Raw genomic sequence first — 25,315 nt, 5'->3', positions numbered from 1 at the left:
CGATTAAGCTGATGGGCCTATAATTTGAAGGTTTTACAGGACAGCCTTTCTTAAATATAGGCACGATCTCCGCGCCTAGCCATGACTCTGGTAGATCACCTCCCGACAGAATGGAATTAAATAGGATACAAAGGTATGGCACCCAGATCATTGGTTCAGAGCAGTAGAGGTCGCCAGGGATTTTGTCCAATCCCGGTGCTTTGTTGGGTATTAAAAGATGGATAGCCATTTCCACCTCCTTTATAGTTATCATCGTTATAGCCTCACTTTGGGTGGTAGATCTGGGAGGGAAAATAGGCGAAGGAGGAGTGTTGATATTTGGGCTTGAGTAGAGACCTCCATAATGAGCTTCCCATACAGCTGGAGCTATGTTTGGGAATGAGCTCGTTCCTGCTTCTTTCCTCCCTTTGCTCACGGTTGTCCAGAAGCCCCTAAAATCCTTCGCTATTAGAGTAGATCTTAATTCTTCCCAGATGTCGGACTCCCAGTGTTTTTTTGCCCTTTCTAAAATTTGTTTGTGTTTGGCCCTTGCTACTTTAATCCTGTCTCTATCGAGGGTTTTGATGGCGATAAGTAGCTCACTCTTCGGTTTCCTGCACTCAGCAGAGTACCACGGTTGCCTTTTAGGCAAGTGGGGCCTCGCGGACCCTGTCAGACAAAACGCCTTCGAGAGTTTATCCACTAACTGTAGGTGAATGCCTGTGGGTCCAATTGCATGTACTAGTGGAAATCGAGATAATTCCACCTCAGACATTTCTACAAGGTGAGGAAGGGCAAGGCTGTAAATTTCTGAAATTTTGTTAGGACTTGCGGCAATGTGCGGCCATCTCACCCTTCGTTTGTTGTTGTGTAGTATGGGGAGTTGTGCAGTGGTGGGTAGTGGTACATCATAGGTGCTCATACCCCAACAGCCTGGTTTAAAGGTTACAACCAAAGCGTTATGATCGCTATCATCACGATCTAGCACCCTAAAATCAAGCACCTTATCCCAAGATCTAGTTTCAATAAGGATATAGTCAAGAATGGAGGTATGACCTACCCTATTGAAGGTAGCTCGTCCTGGTCTGTCAGAATTGAATCTCCCATTGCAAGCCCTCAATGAAAAGGAAAGGGTGAGAGCGGAGATTTGAAGGGCCAGAGGGGACCACGCTTTGACCTTTGGAATCATGGGATCAGGGATATTTCGGTATTCGTTCTCTGTGTTTGGATCGTCTAAGGCCGACACACAGAGTGGTTCGTATTGGCAATTGAAGTCGCCACCTACGACCACGGAATATTCTGAGTCCAGGGTCAGGATAAATTTATTAAGCGATTCCATGACCTCAGATTCCCGACCACCCTGGGAAGGTCTTGAATAGACATTCAAAAGAGCCAAATGGATATTATTTGGCAGCACTAGAAGGGTACATTGAATGTCTTCCGAGTTGGTGTGGATCTGCCTTGCCGAGGCACCCAGATGGAGTGCCACCCAGGTGGTAAGACCCCCTGAGGGTCTACCCCTACCACTAGTTACAGCCAATATGTCAAAAGATGCAAAACCTACCCTGTGCAAATTTTCCAATGCCCATGTCTCTTGCATCAGGCAGATATCAAAATCGTCTATGAAAACACCCCAGTCCTCGCAATCCAGTTTACTCTTGAGACCTGCCACGTTCCAAGATAGAAAACAAGGACTCGACTTTGATTTACTAGGGAGTGGGATCTGGTCAGCAGCAGGGTTAATGGCGGATGATGAACTCAAAGCCCTCTCTGTAGTTTCCCACAAGGGCCTATTTGCCAACCCTTCCATTTCTGGCTTATTCCCTGGGGTTAGGGCCAGTTTCGAAATACTAGAGTTCAAACGTCAATCCACTTGCTCAAGGGTGCTATATCTATTGGGATGGTAAAAAGCTTCAAGCGTGGGTGGACAGGGTCGGTCTAGGCCTTGGATAGTGTTAGGATCAAGAGGAAGTGAACCAACCCTATCAGTTCGCACAATGTCCACCCTTCCCCTATTTGAATTATTAGTACTAAGGTGGTGCAGTCCTGGGTAAAAATAGGTAAGGGGGAGAGCTCTAATTGCTGAGTGGTTGTTAGAATTAGGGCCTGGCTGGAATGTGCAAATATATCTGACCGTGTTTGTGTTCCTAAAGTTGATAACTACACAATCTCCCTGAACATCTTTGGCTCTATGTCCAACCCAGTTTATTCTCCTGGCGAATAAGATCTCACTTGAGCACGGTTTCGGAAGGGGTTTGTGGCAATTTAACCAGTGCATGCATTTGATTTTAAATCAAGAAATGACTCCCTTGATCCTTGATTCAGGGTGGGAACACCAGCAAGGATCACCACATATGGTGCCGATTCAGGTGGAAGATCCAAACAGGGTAATTTCAGGTCGCGGGAGGGCTGAGGCTGCTTACTAGGAGATTGGAGGAGCCCAGTAAACTTAGATAGTGGGGTGTTAGATGTGTTAGAAGTTACAGGGCTCGCTCTGTTTCTAGTGCTCCCTATACTGGCTGGGACATGGGCAGCTACTTGGGGGACAATAGGCAATCCCTGGCTCTGGCCCTGGCCCTGTACAGTAGGTTGATCTGCAGTAGTTGTCAGAGCAGTTGGTAAAATTGGGACAGAGACACCAGAGACACCAGTCTCAACAGAGCTTACTGTGTTTCCCCCTCTGCCCCCTGTGCCCTTAGACCTGATAGATGAAGCAATCATAGATTCCAGATTAGTAAGACCATTTTCTGAAGAATCGAGTCTGTTACAGATGGGGCGGCAAATTGCAGTAAAAAGCTGTTCCATCTTTTGCCAAAAATCATTGTTCCGTGCGGGGCCCGGTGGTGCCTCGAGGCGTTCAGCCATCAAGTCTATAGTAGGCGCAGGTTCAGATGCCCCCTCGTTAGTCCGCTTTTGTACTTTAGGTCTTTTATTGGTCGGTGCTGGTGGGCCACCCCTTTTGCGTTTCACCGCCTTCTCCGGCAACTTAGTAGAGGTGGCATCGGGGTGGATGGATTGGCCAGATCTGGTGGTGCCTTCGAATATCGTAGCAATTGAAGAGACGGGGCGAAGAGAGTCGCCGGGGTCAGTCACAATACAGACGCTGTTATTTGCTACAACATCCACATATTCATTCCCACTCAAGGGAGAGACATTTGTGTGGTGGACTAATGCAGGTAAGTGATTGGATGCTGCCGGTGATTTAGCAGAGGCAATATTGCCCAGAGAGGAGCGCTTGTCAAGGACTAAGTCAAGAGACAGTCTTTTCTCTGTCAGTTCGATTTCCCTCTGTAAAACTGAGGCAGCTCTGGTTATAAAACTATCCAGAGTTCCAACTACTCCGGTCCCAATCACAGACTTCCGGCCCTTTCTCGCGCCGGCAGTGGCCATACTCAATTGTTAACGTAAGAAAATGACAACAAATCAGCTCACCACAAAGAAGGAAGTGTTCCGATAGCACCCGAGGATAGAGGATTTAGTCTTGGTCAACTATACAATAAGGTTTTCAACACTCACTGGCGCACGGCTCACCTGTTCAACAGCAGAACCAAGAGGGGTGCCCCGTCCCGGCCTCAGTCGGTCTCTGACGGGCTCAGACGGGCCCCCCCTTGTCCCGGGCTTCGCCCGCGCTGCGATCCGCGCTGCGGAAAAGTGTGCGCTGGTTAATAAAGTGACGTCGAGGGGCGGGTCCTGAGGAAGAGGCAGGCAGCAGCAGCAGGAAACGGAGGGCTGCTGGACCTCGCAGTCCTCGGTGCGTTGTTCCCAGGGCAAAGGTCAGTTTCCAGCACGAGCGGCTCCCGCGAAGCGGGGGCCGCGAGCTTTTGACCGGTGACCAGGGGAGGGTCCTGAGGAAGAGGCAGGCAGCAGCAGCAGGAAGCGGAGGGCTGCTGGACCTCGCAGTCCTCAGTGCGTTGTTCCCAGGGCAAAGGTCAGTTTCCACCACGAGCGGCGCCCGCGAAGCAGGGGCCGCGAGCTTTTGACCGGTGACCAGGGGCGGGTCCTGAGGAAGACTCAGGCAGCAGCAGCAGGAAGCGGAGGGCTGCTGGACCTCGCAGTCCTCGGTGCGTTGTTCCCAGGGCAAAGGTCAGTTTCCACCACGAGCGGCCCCCGCGAAGCGGGGGCCGCGAGCTTTTGACCGGTGACCAGGGGCGGGTCCTGAGGAAGAGGCAGGCAGCAGCAGCAGGAAGCGGAGGGCTGCTGGACCTCGCAGTCCTCGGTGCGTTGTTCCCAGGGCAAAGGTCAGTTTCCACCTCGAGCGGCAGTGTAGCAAAGTTGTAACTGAACATGGATAATTAATCTCAACTGTTATTGCATCTGATTCCAATCTTGTGACATATGAGAAGCATGTTAACTTTTCTAGCTGTGAATATTATGCTTTTCAATGGATTTCTCCTGCTGTATGTTTTTTTCCTTGGATCCAAAGTGGTAGAGAGGTGGTAGGGATGAGTTATTGGGTAAGGTGAAGAGAGGTAATTACATTAAGAGTCTGTTAATGGTTCATGTTTTTTCACAGTCAATAAAAATCATGGTGTATTCAACTAGCATAGATGATTCCATTCAATGAGTGAGAGGGATCATTTTAATATCTTGTTTTGGGACAAAAGAAGGTGGAGTATTTTTACTAAACGAAAAACTAACATTGCTTGACCCACTGTCATTTTTTTCTGGCTAATGCCTTTCTCAGAGGAGTTATGACGGCCTGTGAATTTTTGGAAAAAACTATATTGATGAAGCTAATGAAACAGATGACCTAATAATTAAATTAGTTATCAAGGCCCTCCTGGAGGTGAGTATGCTGCCCTAGAGGTTTGTGTTACCGTTTGTGCCGCCAGCATAAATGTGGTCCAAGGCTTCACCATTGATTTCCTAGCAGTTTAGTAGTAAATGTTGCCAAGATTAACACTGAATATTTTTTAAAGAGATGATAAAACTGCTTATATAATATGTGGTTTACTCAAACGTCAGACGTATTTTCGTGGCTTGTGGGTTTATGGAGCAAATTTATAAATGCAGATCAATGGCACAAATTAGGGGTAAAAGACTGATTTTACAAGTAACACTGGATAAAACAATAACAGCAGTAGAAGCTAGTGATGTATCGGAGGGAGGGGGCATAAATGTCTACCATAAAGTGGTTGAAGCAGAAGTGAGTAAACAAAAGGGCATGTAAAATAGAAGGTCCATTTCACATAATTGTTTTAATCCTCCAAATACCCACTCTTACTTAAAGGCACACTATTTGGTGGCGGCTCACTATTTGGTGACGGCTCACTATTTGGTGGCGGCTCACTATTTGGCAGCGGCTCACTATTTGGCAGCGGCTCACTATTTGGCAGTGTAGTGGAGACGAAGTTTTAGATACACACATTGCTATGTTAGCATAAGCGTCTTAGAAGTTAGAAACACCATCTTGCCACTTTTGCTGCTTTTGCACACGACACTGCAGATAGTTAATATATGAAATCTGCTTGCCTGCCTTTTCTTCACATGAGAACGGTCTGTTCACATCCCTAGATGTGCACCACGACCTTGGTCTGAACATTGTGTGCAGAAACAGTCCGGGCCAACAAACAATGTATGCTTTTGAATTCAGGTTGATTGGCCCATGCTCTAGCCATAACACGCACACAGCTGCAAATATCTGAAACTCGAGCGCCTTTAATATTGCAGTTTGCATGCATTAGACACACATTTTGGAGAAGACTTTTTCCAGACACAGAGCTGATCCTGTGATGTGATTCACCTAAGCTGATATTTACGGTATGGGGTTCCCCATTCAAACCTAGAGACCTTCTATTAGTTTAATAATACTAGCTTACTAGCGAAGGGAGGGTGGTTGTATTTCACTATCATTTGTAATATGATTTCTCCCTTCATTTTCTATGGTATTGTAACCATGCTGATGGTTTTATTCTTAATCATTTGTCTGCTTATGTTAGCCAAAGTACTGCATCTTAGGACACGTAGTTTATAAAATAAACGTTTTAAACTTTACTGTGTTTCTGATTACTCTAGTTGTGGACTGATATAAGAATAATAACGAACAGGTATTTCTGATTCCCACCATTCCTGAGAGTACTCTAAGCCACTTGTTCTGGGTTGTCTAATCATTGGTCGCTTCGAGCTAATATGGAGAGCGAATGAGACACTGATGCTAGTCGGATAAGGGGTTCTGGGTACTGAGGTGAGTTTTTGGTACACCGTAATTCACTGAGGTCCTGGTTTCCTGTGCATAGTTCTGTGCATGAGCAGAATCCCTACAACAGCAGCGGCTCACTATTTGGCGGTGGCTCACTATTAGGTGGTGTCTGCTTACTATTTGGCGGTAGCGGCTCAATATTTAGCGGTAGCTCACTATTTGGCGGCGACTCGCTATATGACGGGGGCTACTTTTTGGCAATGGCTCACTATTTGGCGGAGGCTCACTATTTGGCGGCGGCTCACTATTTGGCAGCTCGTATTAAACATTGAGCGTCTGCCCATACCTTAATATTTCTTGTCTACTTGAAGCTTCAGCACTGTCATAATTGGTAATGAAAAATCAAAAGCTAAAAGACAAGCCACTGCAAGGAGGAGGGTGTTGACTTTTGGGAGGCATAGACACCTGCTGCCACCCACTCTTTATTAGGGTTCAATATGATAGTTCTAGATTTCTTATTACTACTAGGCCTGGGCAGAGCAAAATGAGCAAATACTGCAACACTCGGAGTTCCATACGTGCCAGAGTGCATTAGATTGTGACATTCACGCTTATTTTTAGCACCAGATGTTTCTTCCGCGCTGTAAAATCAGCGTGAACATAACAATGTGCAGTGCAAGAGGGCAATGCTTCTTTCTGCCGCTCAAGTAGATAGTCTACTCGAGTGGCAGTTTCCTCAAAGCAAACAGAATGTTTCTAAATGTAAGCATTCTCTGCCAACCAAGACCACCTGCGTTGACAAATCTGACTAGGAGGTGGTTTGGATTAAGATACTCCTCACTCACTCTCGCCAACTTAACATTGGTGATATGAGAGCGAGGAAAAAAACTCTGCTCTGCGGAGCGTTGTTTTTCGGAACCGTTTGCTTCACACAGTGCGGATAACTCCGCGAACAGAGCAGAGGCTGGCTTAGTATATGGTTCACACTTATTCAAGCAAATCACCGTGCACTAATCCAGGCAAACCTTATGGTAGTTTTAGTGGTCTTGGGCAACCTTAGAAAGATCTCTAGGTGGTAGCTGTGGAGAGCATCCTTCAGGCTTAGACCAGAAGAAGTGTAAAGCAGCTAGTTTTACCAATACTTAATCTTATTGTATAGGTTAAAGTGAAAAAGAACCACACAGTGTAGTTATAAAAATATGTATTTTATTATCAATATTCACTAACACATTGCAATATCTCCTACCCGGAGATATACACCCAAATACTTAGGAAATAAAACATGTAAGTAGCCCAAATACATAGGGGTCTCTAGGGGAGAATAAACCATACACAAAATTGTGGGATGCGAACCACAACTCAAGTCGAGACTGGATCCAGAGGATGTATAAGTGCTGGGGACCCAAGGAATCACCGGAGGTAAATACCCAGGAACCCCAAGGAGGCCTTGTGCAGAACGTGAACACGATCAGATGATCAACACAAGTTAATGGGTATGTCGCGGTTGCAGTTTTAATGAAGGACGCTTCCGAGAGGACCCTGAAGAAACCCAGTGGAAGATGGAAGGTTGGGGAGTCACCCTACTTGTGGATACCCCAGGAACTAGGATACCTACACCAGGGAAGCCAGGTGCATAGGTGTGAAGTGACGCGGTAAACCGCCATAGACCACACTGGAGGACTTCAGAAAAGATGCCGCTGGAGAAGGAGGAGTCTGGTGGAACCCAAAGGTGGATTCAAGATGAGAGATACCTGCAAGCAGAGGGGACAGAGTCTTTGCACTCAGGAGTGACCAGGCAGCAAGGAAGACGAATGCCCACCGATGTCGATAGATGCAAAAGACTGGACGGTGCCATTGAAGTTGCAACTGTGCAGACCAGGTGACACCATGGAAGACAAGGAGCCATTCACGAGCTGTCTCATGTTGGATGTCGAGAGCACAGGGGGTCAGTGTATAGCAGGGGCACCAACTAGCCTTGGCAGCGGCAAATCAAGTAGTCGTCGAAAAAGGTGCAGTATCGGGATCAGCAAGGTCCAAGTGACTCACCGCGAGCAGGTAAGTCAGGGCAGGCCTGAGCAAGCAGGGGAGCCCAATGGAGCCTATGAAGACCCTTGAGAGGACTCAGAGGTACAGGAGTACCTCGAGCAGATCACCTGTCACATGGCCCATGGGGACATTGTTGTCTTCTCTAACTTAGCATGAGCAAATTAGACTGTCCGCTGCTTTGTGCACATTACTAAACAAGTTTGTTTTGCAAATGCTCCTTTTGCCATTTTCACATGATAACCTACTGCTGAGTTCATGGGATTTAGTCTGAACATTGTGAGCAATGTCGATCAACAATGCTCCTTGTTGTTCTGTTCTGGTTAGGCCCAAGCATCTAGACAAAACGTACCAATGCAGCTGTTTAGGAAAACGTACTTTGGTCATGTTAGACAGACGGCATACCCTTGGAGAGGGACCTTTCCAGGGGGAAGAGCATGACAGCACCTATGATGTAGATCTACCATCAATAGACTGAGGTACGGGGTCAGCAGATAATGCCTATAGATTTTCTAATATATAATCAGTATAGCTTAACCTGCCTCCCCTTGTATAGAAGCAGAATGTCTTTTCATGATGACAGCTGCTTTCATGATTTATGGACTAATTGCTATGCTGACCATATTTGTGTTATGCATTTTTTGCCTATTGTGGCACGTATACAGCATATTCAAGTATGTTAGTTAAAATAAAACATATGGAACTTGTTTGTGTCTGTCAGATCTTACTGTACAAGAGTGGGAGAGAAAGGGTGTGTCTTGGGACCGCAATTCCTGAGAGTTGGGAGTGTGTGTTTTGGGGTGTATAATCAGTTGTTTCTCTGTTGGTGAGTAGGAGAGCAAGTGAGACACTAGCTAGTCGGACCTGGGCTCATGGGTACTAAGGCGATAGTATGACTAAGTCCCTATACACTAAGGTCTGATAATTCTACGCATCATTCTGTGTTTGTGCAGAATCCCTGCAACACACCAAAGGATGAAGGCCCATGCTGCAAAGGAGCAATGCAGGAGAAGATCTTCGGTCCAGGAGATGCTTGAGGTTGGACCTTCTTGGTGCCTGAAGATCTCTGGAGGAGAGTCAGCAAGCCTTCTGAACGGCAAGTCGACGAGGTGCACAGGGGTTCTGTTCCAGTTGTTCTGACGAGGGCTACTGACCTCAAACATGGTGTGAAGACAGTTGTAGGTCTTGAGGGAGTTGCAGAACCGCCACCTGTGTTGCTGAGCCTTTGGGAATTTGTGGGAGCCCCGGATCAGCAGACTGGTTATCTTTGTAGCGCTGCCTGCAGATGCAGGGAAGTGACTCCTTCACTCCCGGGGAGATTTCTTCGGGTGTCTTGGATGTCCACCAGCCTTGTGAAGAACCTGTATGGAGTATGGGCACAAACGTTGCAGAAGACTGGCAGGAGGATGAAACCAGGAGCAGCAGGAGCCTTCACAGTTGCATTCTTGGTTCCCAAAGCAAAGTCCAGAGTGCCCAGACGGTTGAAGTGGTGTTTGATCTGAATCTTGTCCCACAATGAATTTAGAGACTCACCCTCAGGTAAGCCCTTAAGTACCCCAAAGAAATGGTTGGGATGATTCAGGAATTTCTCCCAGAGGAGGGGCTGGACATTGGGAAGGATACTCCCATGTCCTTTGTTCAGTTTCGTGCCAGAGTGAAGCAAACTGCTCCCTGAACTGGTTTGAACTGGAGTATGCAAGGAGGGCACCAAATGTACTATTCAAGTAGTCTCAGTGGCACTGGCAAGCGCCCCCCACCCTGTCCCAATACACTAAAACCTGTCTGGGAAGTGGTCACTCCTCCCTGTGACAGGATACCTATTGTTCTGCCTTCCCCTGCTCAAGCTTGGCTCAGCAGCAGGAGGGCAGAATTGTGTCTCTGGTCGGCAGCAGCACTAGCATGCTGTCTGGTTCTAGAAGACTGGTACTGGGACTCCTGGAGGAGCTTTGCAGTGCATGAAATCATACCTCGACACGTATGATTTCAACAAGTTTGATGCCACACATTAAACTGGCTGTAACGAACCCTGTAGAGATGGTCATCGCGTAATGACACATGACCACTCTATCAGCTCTCTAATGGCTATACTAACAACTTTGAAGTTTGGTAGCAATACTTCTCAGCACATTAAACCCACATTGATGCCAGTGTGGGATTTATTGTAAAATACACTGAGAGGGCATCTTAGAGATTCCCTCTGAAGATCAACAAGCCCTGGTCTGGTTTCTGAATGGCTGCCCACCATTTGCCACCACCAGACAGGCTTCTGGACCCCTGGGTAGAGAGCCTCTGCTCTTTGTATATTAATAAAAGCACATCCTGGGCAGAGTTGTCATGCCACCTCGCTCAGGATGAGCTGGGTCCATGAAGGGAAAGCTTCAAAGGCCTGCCGTCTTTGGGAGCTGTCCCTTCCTTCTACTGCCCCCAGTAACTAGCTCCCACCAGTTTACCCCCCACTTTGGGCAGGTGAATCGGTGGAAAAACCAAGCTGGGAAGAAAGGGGGTCCCACCTTTGCCTACCGCATTGCTCAAGTGGGGTAAGAGAGGTGAAGCACACATCTCAGTCCCTTTCATCTTGAAGATGAGGGGACCAAGCCAATCGGGGAGAGGCTCATGTCCCCTCCCACTGTAGGATGGCATAATAGGAGGTATAGCCACCCCAATGGATGGACCCATTGGTTTCGAACCTACACACACCTTTGAACACCCCTAAATATAGTATTTAGGGGCAACCCTGATCCTTGCCGCCTCAGATTTGAGTAAAGAAGGACCAAAGAGCCATGCTGACCCAGGAAGAAGAGGACATTTACTGTTTTGGCCCCAGACCTATCGGCCTGTCCCGACTCTGACCTGCTTACAGCAAAGAAACCAGCATAGCCAGCAGCCCCCTTGAGCCCAGAGAACCTGTCCTGCACTCCCCTTACAGACTGGGTCTCCCGTGAGCACTGGATTTGTTCAAGGACTGAAAGACCAGAATCTGAAACCAGGTGACTGTGATCTGCACCCAATGCCCACTGTCCGTGTTTGAGTGGACCAACAACACGAGGAGATCTGCCCAGCGATCCTGACCTGGGATCTTGTGATTTCTGACCTCATTCAAGGTTCAAGACAATATCTTCAGCCTCAATCTGAAGGGTACCCCTGACCGCGACTGGAGCTGGTATAACTTCCCCATGTTAGAAGACACCCCTACACTGGGTGCCCCACTGCTTTGGATAACACAACCAACAGAGTCCAGGAATCCCCAAAGATCCCAAGTTACCTCTCCAGCCAGTGGTCACCTGCAGGAAGCCTCCCTCGCAAAACATGCAGCAACTTCAATGAACTGAAGGTTTCCCGTGAAAAGCACAGGTTGCATGATGTCTTTTTGGAAACCTGCACCCGGCCACCCCAGTGCCACTGGTGGTGCAGATCTTATGTTGATTTTTGGCCCCTGCAGTGCTGACTTTAACCCCAGGAGCTTTGCTCCCACACCCAATTGGCCTGCTCGTCTGTTGTCCCTAACCGTAGGCCCTTTTAGCTCCATTGGCTAACATTGGACCCCTGCACTGTGCACCTGACCGCCCTATTGCCACTGGTGGTGCAACTTGAGTGCCCATCTAGACCTTTGGGGAACCTTGGTCCTAACCCTCAAAACCCGCACTCTTAAGTCATGTACTTTTCAAACTTTAAACTGAAGAGAATCAGATAGGTCTGTCTGCGCTGAAGATTTTGAAGTGCATTTCCAAAGGCCAGGACTCTGAGTTTGCGCCTATTTACACCTTTGGAAACTACAGCCCTGTGGATCAAATCTGCTTCGAAAGGACTAAAGAGTGGACTCCCTGCAAGCTACAGGTTAACAGAGCTCACCTGGACATCCCCACAAAGAATTCCCAGCCTGGAGTACCAGTGGATTTGTAAGGGTTTTGTTCAAGTGGATTGTGGAATTGAAGTTTCACACTTTCAAGGACCCTCTTGGAGATTCCAGAACTCTGGATTGTGTGTTGGATACTTTGGGACCCGCAAGCAGAACTTCAGGAAGGGGTTCTAACTGGACCCCGCCTGCTGGAGAAGGCGGCACAACAGTGGTGAGACAATTCTCCAGAACAATTTCTAAAGGTGTGTCCCTGTCAGAGAAAACCAACTGACTAAAAGGGGCACTGTTGGCTTTCTAAGCACTAGAAAGTGAATACTCTTTAAAAATTAATATCTCTGGTTCCCTACAGTGTTTTTTATTTGTGTTGGCGTTATTTGAAAGATAAAGATATTACCAATTTTTATAAATTGGTGCTGGATTTTTATTTTGTGTTGTGTTTTTAAATGCTTTACATACCTGTCTTTGAAGTTAAGCCTGTCTGCTCGCAGCCACATTACCAAGGGATGAGGATAGGAATAATTTTCTAAGACCTATGCTGAGTCCTACCATGTGTTAGTTGCCTTATTTCCAGTGGCAGACCTACATTTGCCCCACCAATAACATAACAAGCTACATAAAAAGCCATTGGAGTTATTTTTTAGAGGCATATATCCCTCCTGAATGAATGAAAGGAGACTTGTAAACGCGCAACTTAGCCCGAAGGCATCAAGGCGCCTAACCAAAGACAATACAAAAAGTAGGGCAGATCATGTCTAAGCGTAGGCCTTGGCGAAAAGCCATGTCTTAAGAGCCTTCCTAAAAGCAAGCGCTGAGGGAAGAGATTTTATCTCTAAGGGCAGGTTGTTCCAGAGCCTTGGAGCAAGAATAGAAAAGGCTCTACCTCCCCAGTTAGCCTTACGTATCCTGGGAACTTGGAGCAAGAACTTCTTGGACGACCGGAGAGTTCTAGAGGGTATATAAGGGACCAACAGGTCCCTCACACCTCCGGACCGATTAGTGGCCAGGGCTCTATAAATCAAGGTCAGGGACTTGAAGGAAATCCTGGCCTCCATTGGGAGCCAGTGTAGAGTCCTTCTTGCCATGTGAGCTGAGGCCCGTTTGGGCAGGTCCAAAACCAGTCTAGCGGCGGCATTCTGGACCATTTGGAGACGGGTTACCAGACCCTTGTTAATGCCTAGATAAAGAGCATTACAGTAATCGAGTCTGGAACCAATCAATGCCAGGACTATGTGTTTCCTGGCCTGGAAGGACAGGTAGTGCCTGATCCTTCGTAAGATGTTTATAAGGCCCCAGCAGGTTGAGATGGTTCTCTTTACCTGCTGATCCATCCTCAAAAGGGGATCGATCAGGACACCCAAGTTTTTAGCCAGAGTAGTCGGTGAAGGGCACACCCCCATAGTGGAAGGCCACCAATCAGCCGACCAAAAATCCTCCTTTCCCCCGAACACCAGAATCTCTGTCTTTTCTCCATTGAGCTTCAATGAATTACAGACCATCCATTGAGCGACCGCCTTCATACAGTTTTTAAATTTAGAGGCGGCCAAGATAGCGGGTTGGGTAAAAGACAGCAGAATCTGTGTATCGTCGGCATAAGAGATTACCTCCATCCCAAAAGATCTAATAAGCCTGGCAAGTGGGGTGACATAGATGTTGAAAAGGGTCGGACTTAATGCGGACCCCTGAGGAACCCCACAGTGCACAGGAAGGGATGGAGATAAAAACTCCCCCAGCTTTACTCTCTGTTCCCTCTGGTTCAGGATGGATGTCAGCAAACTAAGAGCCGTTCCTTCCACCCCTATCTCTCTCAGCCTTGATGTTAGAACAGAGGGAGACAGGGTATCAAACGCAGCCGAAAGATCCAAAAGGATGAGGAGAGTGGTCAGTCCCTTGTCAACCCTGGTGCGGATGGTATCAAGCACGATGGTAAGGGCAGATTCGGTGCTGTGTTCTCTCCTAAATCCGTGCTGCGAGTGATCTAGCCTGTCATGGGTTTCCAGAAAGTCGACAAGATGCTTATTTAGATGAATTTCCAGCATCTTGGCGGGAGCTGGGAGCAACGAAATAGGGCGAAAGTTTTTGAGCACCCCCGGGTCCAGTGTGGATTTCTTTAAAAGAGGTTTGACCACCGCTTTCTTCCACTGTGGGGGAAAGGACCCTTCCTTCATTGCCCCGTTCATCACACCCAATAGGGGTGGGAGGAGACAGTCCTTGCACTGTTTAAGGAGTTTAAGAGGGCAGGGGTCTAAGGGGGACCCTGACCTAACCTTGGCCAAGAGAGCTTCCAGTTCCAGTAGGGAAAGGGAAGGAAAACTAGACAGACTCCCGTGGGACACCTCCTCAGATAGAGGCGACAGGGTGATGGAAGAAACTGTGGATATAGATATGGCCGCCTTTTGTAGCTCCAGTGCTGAATGAATATCTACAATCTTGGTGTTAAAGAATTGTGCAATATCATTACATAGCTGTTGAGAGCTAACCACAGGATCTGGCATCTTTAAAGAGATGAGCGTGTCCACGATTTTGAAGAGGTCTTTGGGTGAGGAAAGGGAAGCGGTGAGAGAGGTAAAATATTCCTGCTTGGTTCTAATTACCTCCTTCTTATAGATCTTCAAAAGAATTTTATGTTTGTCCCTCTCGCACAAGGCTCCACTAGACCGCCAACGACGTTCCTGTCTCCGTAATCCCTGCCTAAGCAGTCTGAGTGATTCGGAGAACCATGGTGCCGAGGGGGTTCTTCTGGCAGAGTAACACAGGGTGGCCGGTGCAAGTTCATCCAAAGCTGATATAACACCCTTCTCCAGCCTCTCCACTGCCACAGCTACATCCTCCCCAGGAGTGATCAAAAGCCCTGTAAGTTTAGGGGCGAGAAGGTTATTAGTCAGGGTCTTTAAATTACGTCTCTGTTCAAATTTGCTAGGCTTGTTGCCCCTGTTACTTGACAAGAAGGTCGTTAAGACCAGGGGAATGGCATAATGGTCTGACCATGAGAGGGGCAGAGGTGATTCAGCGACCAACCGAGTGTCGTTGGAAAATACCCCGTCAAGCGTGTGGCCCGCCAAGTGGGTGGGTCCTCTGACTAACTGTGTCAGCCCACACCCAGAGAAGGTGTCCAAAAGAGATTGGGTTTCAGACGAGTCCGCCTTCTCCAAATGGAAGTTTACATCCCCCAAGACAGTGAAATGGTCACAGCCAAAGTGTGACTCTAAGATCTTAAGCATTTGACTACAAAAGTCAGTTTTAGTCCCGGGGGGTCTGTAAATGAGAAGGCCCTTAAACGGCACTCCGTAAGCATCGTTGATAGAGAATTGGAGAGCCTGAAAGGACTCCTGAAAATCGTCTAGCGGAATAATATGGCAGGACATATGGTCCCTATGTAGGATACCAATCCCGCCCCCCCTCCGCCCAACTCTATCCAATCTCACTAAGTTATAGCCATCCGGGACAGCCTCCACTAGATCAGGACCTGAGGAATCCCTAGCCCAGGTTTCAGTTATAAAGACCCAGTCCGGGCCCCTAGATAATACGAAATCCTTAAAGGCTAAGTTATTTTTAATCAGGGACCTCGCATCAACAAGGAAGCCCGTGATGCTCCTCACCTTAAAATCCAAATTAGGCCTAGGAAAAGCAACTGATGCGGTCGATCCATGGGAAGGGGATCCGAAGCAGAGGCAGGTGGGAGAGGTCAAAAATCCCTCAGGAACATACCCATGATGGCAAAGGAGTTTGGGCGGTTTTAAAGCAGTGAAATCCAACCTGGTATATGTAAGCCTCGGATCCTCTTGAACGATGTGATCACTCCTGGCGCCATCCAGCCCGTCCTTAGCGCGGACGGGCGCAGACGGGCTGGACTCTGGCGTGACTCCGGCGGGAGAACGGCGACCTCACTGCGCGACCACGCTGCGCGTCAGCATGGCGAGGATATATAGGGCACTAATCAGGGCCCACCTGTGAGCTGGAGCGCTGCAACGCGGGAGAAACTCCCGAGCTCCCCTATCCAAGATGGCGCCTAAAGTCCAGTTACGGGCGCCTAACGCGCTGGGAATGACCCGCTAAGTAGCGGTGGGGGACCAATTTAAAGTGCAGGTAAGGGGGCAGGTTAAAAACAAGGAAGAATAAACAAAGAAAGCCTAAAGCAAATAGAAAACGGGTACTATTAAAATAATGGTCAAACACTACGCTTACTCATGAACAGCCTTGAAAGCTACATTTTATTTTAGTATATTATGTTAGTTCTTGACCATTTATATTCCATGCTAGTCAGATATGTTGCCCATTAATTACTACTACCAGCTGTGGTGGCTTGTTTTTTGGATGGGTGGAGGGGTTTGTTCTTGTCCTGTTAGTCCAGGTGTCTTTGGCAAGGTTCTCCTCTAAATGTTTGCCTTCAATGCTCCTGTTCTTGGCGGCTGTTAGAGGGAGCTCAGTATTTTGCGACTCAGTATTTGTTGGCCCAGTATTTGGCAGCAAAATATTTGGCATCTCATTTTTAGCCAACTCAGGTTTTGGCAGGCCAGTTTTTGGCATGCCCTGCTTTTTGTGTGCTTTTTAGTGTGCATTTCTTTTTATCGGCATGTTGATGCTGTTATTGCCACTAACTGTACCTCTATTTTGTTAACAGAATACTGCTGTCCTGTCTGAATTAAGTCTGCCAGCGTTTATGGTCTTCCACCCTTTGCTTTGTTATGTGCTGAAAAAATGAAAGAAAAATATGTATTTCAAATCTTTTAGTCAAACAGGCTTAGTCTGGTGATCCTGTCTGACAATTTGGTGGGCGTCTTAAGCCATTTTAAGACCTATATTCATAAGGATCCTGGGTAAACACGTTGCTAACACATGTTTACTTGTGTTATCTTAGAGAATTTTTGCCCACATTTGACATTTAAATTGAACTGTATATTAAACTATCAGAAAAAGGCACTCAAAATTCAGTGCTATGTCTTGCCCAGGATTCCAAAGAATTGATAAGGTGACAGTGGATAGGTAGGACGCCTTGAGCAACTGCCCATGCCTTAATACCTCTGGCGCACTTGAAGCTTCAGCAATGTCAGAAGTGGAACTGAAAATTCGAAAGCTACATCCAGCCACTGCAAGAGGCTTGTGTTATCTTTCGGGAGGCATAGGCACCTACCGCCACTTGCTCTTTGTTTGTATATTATGCTGATTCGTGACTTGTATTCCAGGCTAGTCAAATGTGTTTCCCATTTATTACTTCCACCGGCTGGGATGGCTTTTTGTTTAGAGGGGTGTAGCGGTTCGTTCTTCTCCTTTCAGTCCTGACCTCTTTGGTGTGGCTCTCAAGTAACTGTCTTCAAACCTTCTACATTTGGTGACTCTGTGTTTGGAGGCTCTGAGCTTGGCAGCTCCTTTTATTGGTGGCTCTGTGTTTGGTGGCTACATTTATTTACGGCTCCTACTCCTAATGTCTGTCTTTGGCTGCTCCTATTCCTTTTTTTGACCATTCTTTTTATTGATGACCTCTCTGATACAACCCAATTGTAATTCCATGCAGTACTTATAGCAAAATATATACGAATGAGTCATGTTCCTCCACCCTGTCCCACGCTTCCAATCCCACTGATCTATCTATTACTCAGGACTGCTCTCAGTCCATGTCAGGTTCAGGATGCTGCACTACCTGCGGTGGTTCACAAATGTTCCCTCTCTATTCATTCCATTTACCCCATATATGCAACCATTTCATGGGACAACCTTGTGATTCATACACAGTTCTTTCCATTACCATGCACCAGTCCATATCTTTCTTTCAAGCTACTAACGTAGGTTCTGCGTGTGCTTTCCACAGTCTGTCCGTGTTTCGCTTAGTTGCAGTCATCCCCAGCTTCACCCAGGCCTTCTCTTTCTCATTTAAATCAGTGGGGTCCCACACATTCAGGAGACATAGTTTTATCTTAGGTTCTACCTGTTTCCACAGTACACTTGCCATACACCGGGTCACTTCTGCCCAATAACGTTGAACGTGAACAAACTCCCAGAGGATGTGAATAAATGTTCATTCTTGGCCACACTTTCTACCACACCCCGGGTCGTCCCTATAACCCATTTTCAGCTGTACCTAATAAATACGTTCTATGTAGCACCTTGAGTTGTACTAATCTTCATCTTGACGTGATTGTTACCTCCATGGGGGATGCAAGGGCTTCCTGCCAGTCGTCGTCTTCCAACCCTGTGATATCTTTCTCTCAGTGTTTACGGAGTTGTAGGAGGGAGTCAGGCATATTATTAACCAACTATAGATATATCATGGAGATCGCCTTTTTGGGTGCATATTCTTCTAGAATCCTATCCTCTAGTGGGGAGGCCTCGAGGAGCGTTTGATCCTTTGGAATAGCCACCTGTAGCGCATGTTGGACTTGCAAGTAGCAAAAAGTTTCTGTCCTGGCCATTTCATTTTCGTTTTGTAGCAGTGCAAAGGGGATATCACTGCTTTTTTTCCATAAGTCACCCACCCGGGAGATCCTGATCTGGTCCCAGCCAGCAAAGGCCTTTGTTTTTCTCAAAGTGCCCAACGCATCCCACAAGGTAGTGGCCTGTGGTATTTTCCCAGCCCATCGCATAATTTTATTCACTGTATGCCATACTTGAACTGTATGTTTGGTTGGTCCCGTTAATTTAGTACTTAATGACTTAGCATAGAGCACTTTGGAATAAGTCCCATCTGGAAGAAACCATCTGTCCATTCTGTAACAGGGTCATCATAGGATCTATAAATGCATTGATTAATAGGTGTAAGTGTGCCACCCAGTAATATCTCTTGATGTCAGGGAGTCCCATACCGCCATCATACCCTCCCCTTACTAATTTCTGAGTCACTATCCGTGGCTGTTTTCCTTCCCACAACTGTTCCCTGTGCACCTTCAATACTCCTGAAATAGTCTGCATGGACTGGTCCTGGAGAGTTTTGTAATACGTATAAAAATCGCAGCCGTGCCATCATTTTGAATGATGCAGCCCGCCCCAGCAGTGACAGTGGGAGAGACCTCCAGTGACGAACATCCGAGTATTTACCAAAGTTTGTAAAAATATGGAGTGCTCTATTCAGGGACGTTCACGGTGACGTGAGGTCGAGAAGTATGTTATCTGCATACAAGGAGATAGGATCTTCCTATGTCTCTGCCCATCGCAATCCTCTCATAACTGGGTCTGTCCTTATCCACTGTGCCAGGTGTTCCAACATCAGCGCAAAGAGCAGTGGGGAGAGCGAGCAGCCCTGTCTAGTCCCTCTTTCTAGGGTAAACACTTTTGATTCCCTGTTGTTAACCACCACCTGTGCCTGTGGCGCACTATAAAGAAGCTTAACCCAGCTGATACAGTTCCAGCCGAAACCCATTTTTCTTAGAACTCTGTACATATTCTATTCTATTGTGTCAAACGCCATTGAGGCGTCTAATGATACCACCCCTGCATCCTTTCTTAGTGTCTCAGTCTTGCCCATTACGCCATGCAACCTTTGAAGGTTAAGTGAGGTATTTCTGGATGGCATTAAGCCCGACTGATCCGGATGCACCAGTTTCGTTATAACCTTAAGGAGCCGGGTTGTCAATAATTTGGCTAAAATCTTAACCTCTGCGTTGAGCAAGGATATCGGTCTCCATGAGGAGCGTTTAGTTTTGGGCTTACCACTTTTATGGATGAACATTATAGTGGCTAGTCTTTGATCAAGTGGAAGCGTCCCCCACTCCCGGCTCTCTTCAAAACATCTTAGCTAAATGCGGTGCTATTTTACTGGGGGCTAGCTTGTATAGTTCAATGGGTAAACCATTGGGACCCATCGCGTTTCCCGACTGTAGTCCACCGATTGCTAGTTCCACCTCTGTGGGTGTGATCTCGCCTTCTAACCCAACGGAGTCTTCCTCAGAGAGGGTAGGAAGAGACATGTCTGACAATGGGGCGTCTGCATCCTTGCCTGTGGAGACGGTGTGTGATTTATATATGTTCTGAAAGTGATCAGCAAATCTGTCTGCTAATACTTGCGGCTCAGTCAATTGTTATTCTGCCTCAGTCCTCAACTCAGCTACCACTCTATTCGACTGCTCTCTTCTATCAAGCCATGCAAATAAGATCCCTGCATTATCCCCTGCCTCATATACTCGACACAGCGTGACCCTATGTTGTGCTCGGGTCGCATCTGTGACGAGGTCTCTGTATTCTGTAATATTCATATCCAGCAGATGTTTGACCTCTGGCACTTCTCCTCGTTCTCCCCCCTCCAGGTGTAAGATTTCTTATTCCAACCTGCTGTTACGAAGTCACCCACCTGTGCTCCAGTTTGTTCCTTCTTCGATGCTGCTTGATCCCGACTCCCTCTGAAGCCCACCGGAGCAGCAAGGTATTGGCGCTTGCCTCCCAGATGGACCCCCAGGGGGGAAGGGGGGAATTGGAAGAGAGAGAGAAGAAGACAAACACTGGATTCGCGACTGGATCCTATCTTGGGTCTTCTTCAGGGAAGGGGAGATGATCGGAATGCTAGTTCTCTCTAATTGCGCCACTTGGAACTTCAACTGGTTCTTGTTAGCTACGCAACTTGAAAGCTAAATCTATTGAAGAGAACCAAATATACATGTAAGCTATCATAAATGTAATCGTAAACTTAATTAAACAATTCAAGCACTAGGTTTCATGTATTAGTTTTCGCTCTTCACATACCATTTAAACAGTTTCTGGAGGTTACTTTCACTTCCAGGAAAAGTGCCTTTTTCTGGGTGCCTTTAACAATACTGCGCCTTTTCACACATAAAAAACAATATTTTACTTACAACATATTAATCATGTCATTAACATTGTTCCATACGAACTAAAGTTTCAAATGATGCTAAAGAAAAACAATAATACTAACTAAAATTGAGTTCTTCTATTCGCAAATAATTGCACACACTGTTCCAGATTTAAAGTCTTTCTTTCGAGTTCAATGAGTGAAATGTTCGTAAAAGCTGCTGTTGTACTTCAAATCTTTCATAAATAACAAATGATTCTGTTTTGAACTGCCAAATAATTCACGTTCTACTGAAGCGGCTCCTCAATCCTTAGAAAGCTGCTTTAGGGGGGGCGTAGCTTGGCGCCTGCAGGAGATGGCGGCGCATCGGTGAGGCTCCGAGGCGGCGTTGGAAGGCATGCCGGTTTCTGCCCAGTTCTCCGGATGACAAACGGCGGCTGAAGTATGGGAACATGCCCTGACCCTACTCGCTGCTTTCAACTTCATTTTGGAGGCTCCATGACGCTATAAAATGCTTTTGTAAGTCCTGTCAGGCTCCGGCCGCCATTTTGAATTTTTAGCGCGACACGCATTATGAGGCTACGGCGGTGATACAAGTTCAGCATTCTCCATGTTTAGAATTCCAGGCCCTCAACGACTCTCAGAATGCCTGTTTTCTTGATTTCTTATTGTCATGAAGCGTCAACATTATTGCACTGCCCACTTCTTTTAAGGACGACGTTCCTTCATGAAAGGTTCTTTTTTCAGTCATGAACTTTTCACTATTCTCTTCATCTGCTTTTATTTGCAGCAGCAAATTATTTCACTACATCGCACCTGGAGGCCCTTTGTTGTCTACGCTCTTTTTGCGCTGCGGATTTTTATGTAGTACATGAGAGGACTTTTCTTTTCATATTTCCGCTTTTCTGTTTAAGTCCACTTTGAGTTATGAAGTGAGTTGATGCCACCTCTCCACTTTACATTGACACATGGATGATATTTTGATCTTTCTCTGATGGCTTCACTCACTTTTTTATGTCCGCTCAGATGAAGGTTTTCGCTGTGGTGCTTTGAAGCTAGCTATACTCTTTTCTGGTGATATTCAGACGTCGTCGCTCCCCTGATGGGCTCTTTCTGGTGTTGTTTTCATTTTTGCCTCCTGTGATCTCCAATGAGTTAGCCACTCCACAGATTCCCCACATGGGCAGACTTAAATCAATGTCGCGCCTGCCTCGTTCTACTACGCCCCAAATTGCGAAGAATTCTAAGGTTTTCTCCGCTCTGTCGCAATTGGAAGATTCTCTCAACTCATCTGGTTCAGATACACCAATGGAGCCATCTAAGCTCCCGCAGGATACCTCTAAATCTAACACCAAGAGACTCAAGTCAAACTCTCTTTCGCCTCCAAAACATTCGGGGCCTGTATCTGTGGAACTGTTGTTAGAAGAGATAAGATCCCTGCGTCCTTTTATGGAAGAGACTAATGTTAAGCTCCAGGTCCTTACTGATAACTGGTCGCAAATGGAAACGAGAGTAACTTTAGTTGAAAAGTCTGTTCAGTCGTTTCAAGAAACATCTTCTGTGGTCTCCAACTTAAAATCTCAAGTCTCTGATCTTCAACAACAAGTGGAACAGTTGGAAAACAGGAACAGGCGCAACAACCTTCGTATTTATGGCCTGGCCGAGGGACTTGAGGGATCTGACCCAATCACTTTCTTCAAGTCGTTCCTTCCTAAACTCTTGCATCTGACACAGGACAAGTCCCTTAATATTCAGCGAGCTCACAGATTGGGTCGTCCACCTTCCTCAACTTCTCCTTCTCAGAGACCCAGAGGGGTCATCATCTACTTTTTGGAGTACACTGACCTTTTGATGGTTTTGGCGGCGGCCAAAGCCTCTCCGAATCTTACCTGGTCTGGATCTCCCCTGTTTTTTGCGCAAGACTATGCCAAGGCTACGGCTGCCCGGCGGAAAGCTTTTCTAAATCTGAGAGCGGATTTGCGGGCGATGGGGGCTCGATACGGCCTCTATCACCCATGTTTATTTAAAGTCACCCACAATAACAAGACTACAACTTATGAGGACTCAATAAGTTTGCAAAGTTTCATTAATGCACATAAATCCTCTGCTATGGATGCCTCCAGACCGTCATCCTCTGCTTTCGGATGAATAATGTTTTTATAATTCTTATATGGCTCTGCATGTTATGCTGTGTTTCTTTAGTGTTTTTCATTGTTATAACTCGCCTGAATTTCTCTGTTCCTTTATATGGTTCCGTTAATGTTTCTTTTATTGTTTAAACATTATGGCTGTTCCCTGTTTTCCGTGTTCAGTTATGGTTTCATCCTGATTTCCTAGCACATTTTAACCCTTTGTTTTCTTTTTTCATCTTACAGGAGTTTGTCCTCGTGTCTTGATGATGTCTCCCGACCCCAGTCTCGCTGCTCCTCGATGTGCTGCCTCACCCTTGTGGTTCCTTCCTCCCTCCACCCTTTCTCGTATCTTCCCTCTGTAGGTATGTTTTTCCCCCATTTCCTTATTTATCTTCCTGGCTTATCCGTTGGTTTTTCTTCTTTCCCTTCCCTTTTATCTCTTCTTATGTTTGTGTTCTCGTCCGCATATTTTCACGTTGATTTAATATTATTGTTCGGAACTCCTTGCACCTATGAGGATTGCACTCTTCTTTTTTCATGCTACACTTGCTTCTCAACCTCTTTCCCCTTTCTGGCTCCTTACTCCAATGTCTTTACCATGTTTCTCTCTACTTCTTTCTTACTCCTAGCTTTCTGGGTCACGTACGACGTTGTTGCATCCTATTCTCCTTTTCTTGCTACGGCTCATACTTATGGTCACTTGTTCGCTTCCCTTGTTTTCACTATGTTTCTACCAACTCTTCTTTCTTTCACCTTTTCGACTTTCTACTCTTTTTGGGCTTATCTCTCATTGGATGTGTCATGTATATTCTTTATAAATAAGTTGATAACATGTCATTGAATATTTTGTCATGGAATGGGAAGGGTATTAATTCCCCGATTAAGCGTCAACGGATTCTGTCACATCTTGCCAAATTGAATGTCGATATTGCATTCCTCCAAGAAACGGATTTAACTGAGGCTGAATCTGTTAAGCTTAAGCGTGGTTGGGTGGGTGAATTGTTTTTTTCACAAGGTGATGGCAAGCGTAATGGTGTGGCAATCCTTTGTCGCAAGTCTCTTCCCCTACAGGTTATCACTCATGAGTCGGATACTTCTGGTCGTTGGGTCTATGCTAAACTGTCCCTTAGAGGTGTTCAAGTCTCTCTTCTCAATGTTTATGGTCCTACCACAGGCGAACCTTCTTTTTGGGCTGATTTTTCTCCACTTCTAACTAAGTTTATGGATCACAACTTTATCCTGGCGGGGGATTGTAATCAACCCCTTGATCCCTTTATTGATAGAGAGTCCAAAGCCCCTTATGTTCCCAACAAGCCCCACAAACTGTTTAGTCATGCGATTTCACAACACAAACTTGTAGATTCCTGGCGCCTCTCCAATCCAAAGTTGCGGGAGTATACTTTTTATTCTCCCTGTCACCGTTCCCAGTCACGACTTGACTACATCTTTCTTTCCCACAACCTCGCTCAGTCACTCCTATACTCTGAGATAGGCCCGATTTTGCTTTCTGACCATGCCCCCGTCCTCACTAGTGTTGATGTACTCCCTAAAACTACTGGCCCTAGGAGATGGCGTTTCAACAATTCCCTCCTCACAGATCCCAAATTTACAGCCACCTTTACTTCCTTTTTTGATTAATTTTTCCTCCGCAACGATGATGATACCCTCCCTGATCATACTATTTGGGATGCTTTTAAGGCAGCAGCACGTGACTTTATTATAAGTTATGTTGCGAACAAGCGTAAAAATGCCCGAAGGTTTACCAAAAATCTCCTTTCCGACATTAAAACACTGGAACATGCGTATTTTACTTCACACTCTCCTGATAGCTTGACAGCCCTCATTGCAGCAAAAATGAAGTTTAATGAGAAGTCTACAGAAGATGCCTCTTTGTACCTGCTGAAATCTACTGCTAAATTCTACGGGGGTAGGAACAAGGCAGGAAAGCTCCTAGCTAATTATTTGAAGATTAAGCACAATAAGCTGAATATTGAATCTATTTATGACTCTGATGATAATTTAAAGCATACTGATGTTGATATTCTTGCTGAATTTTCACGTTTCTATGAAACTTTGTATACCTCTGAAACCCAACCTACCCCTAGCTCCCTTGACCATTTCTTCTCCACCATTCATACACCAGCTGACTTTCCTCCAGATCTCTCCTCCTTAGAATCAGAAGTCACACAACAGGAGCTACTTACTGCATTGCAACATCTCAAACCCAACAAAGCCCCAGGACCTGATGGTTTTACTGTCGAATTCTACCTTCACTTCTCTAAACTGCTAATCCCACGACTTCACTCTCTATTGCGCACTTTTATTTCTTGTGGTGCCTCCTCAGGAACTTTCTCTGATGCCCATATTTGCCTTATACCTAAACCCGGAAAGGATACCCAACACTGCAAAAATTACAGGCCCATATCTCTAGTCAA

At 46.4% G+C, this 25,315-nt stretch overlaps 1 protein-coding gene across 18 annotated transcripts in view; it reads left to right on the top strand.

Moving 5' to 3' along the window:
- The window catches only part of LOC146812330 (uncharacterized), a 398,549-nt gene that overhangs the window by 324,111 nt on the left and 49,123 nt on the right, over positions 1 to 25,315 (top strand). For 8 of the 18 annotated variants that reach the window (XR_014965925.1, XR_014965929.1, XR_014965932.1 and 5 more), the window contains one exon: positions 23,124 to 23,242. The exons of 3 other annotated variants lie outside the window; for them this stretch is intronic. Coding sequence is in view for 4 of the 15 variants with exons in the window: in XM_085614585.1 (XP_085470711.1) it covers positions 23,124 to 23,238 (115 nt within the window). In the remaining 11 variants the exon portion in view is untranslated. Of the gene's footprint in view, positions 1 to 4,663; positions 4,766 to 20,248; positions 20,365 to 23,123; positions 23,243 to 25,315 lie in introns of all 18 variants that reach the window. 7 more of the 18 variants (XM_085614585.1, XM_085614589.1, XM_085614587.1 and 4 more) reach the window with 4 other exon arrangements.

The sequence above is a fragment of the Triturus cristatus genome, chromosome 7 (genome assembly GCF_964204655.1).
Source record: "Triturus cristatus chromosome 7, aTriCri1.1, whole genome shotgun sequence".
NCBI lineage: Eukaryota > Metazoa > Chordata > Amphibia > Caudata > Salamandridae > Triturus > Triturus cristatus.
This window is presented reverse-complemented; position numbering and strand designations above follow the sequence as displayed.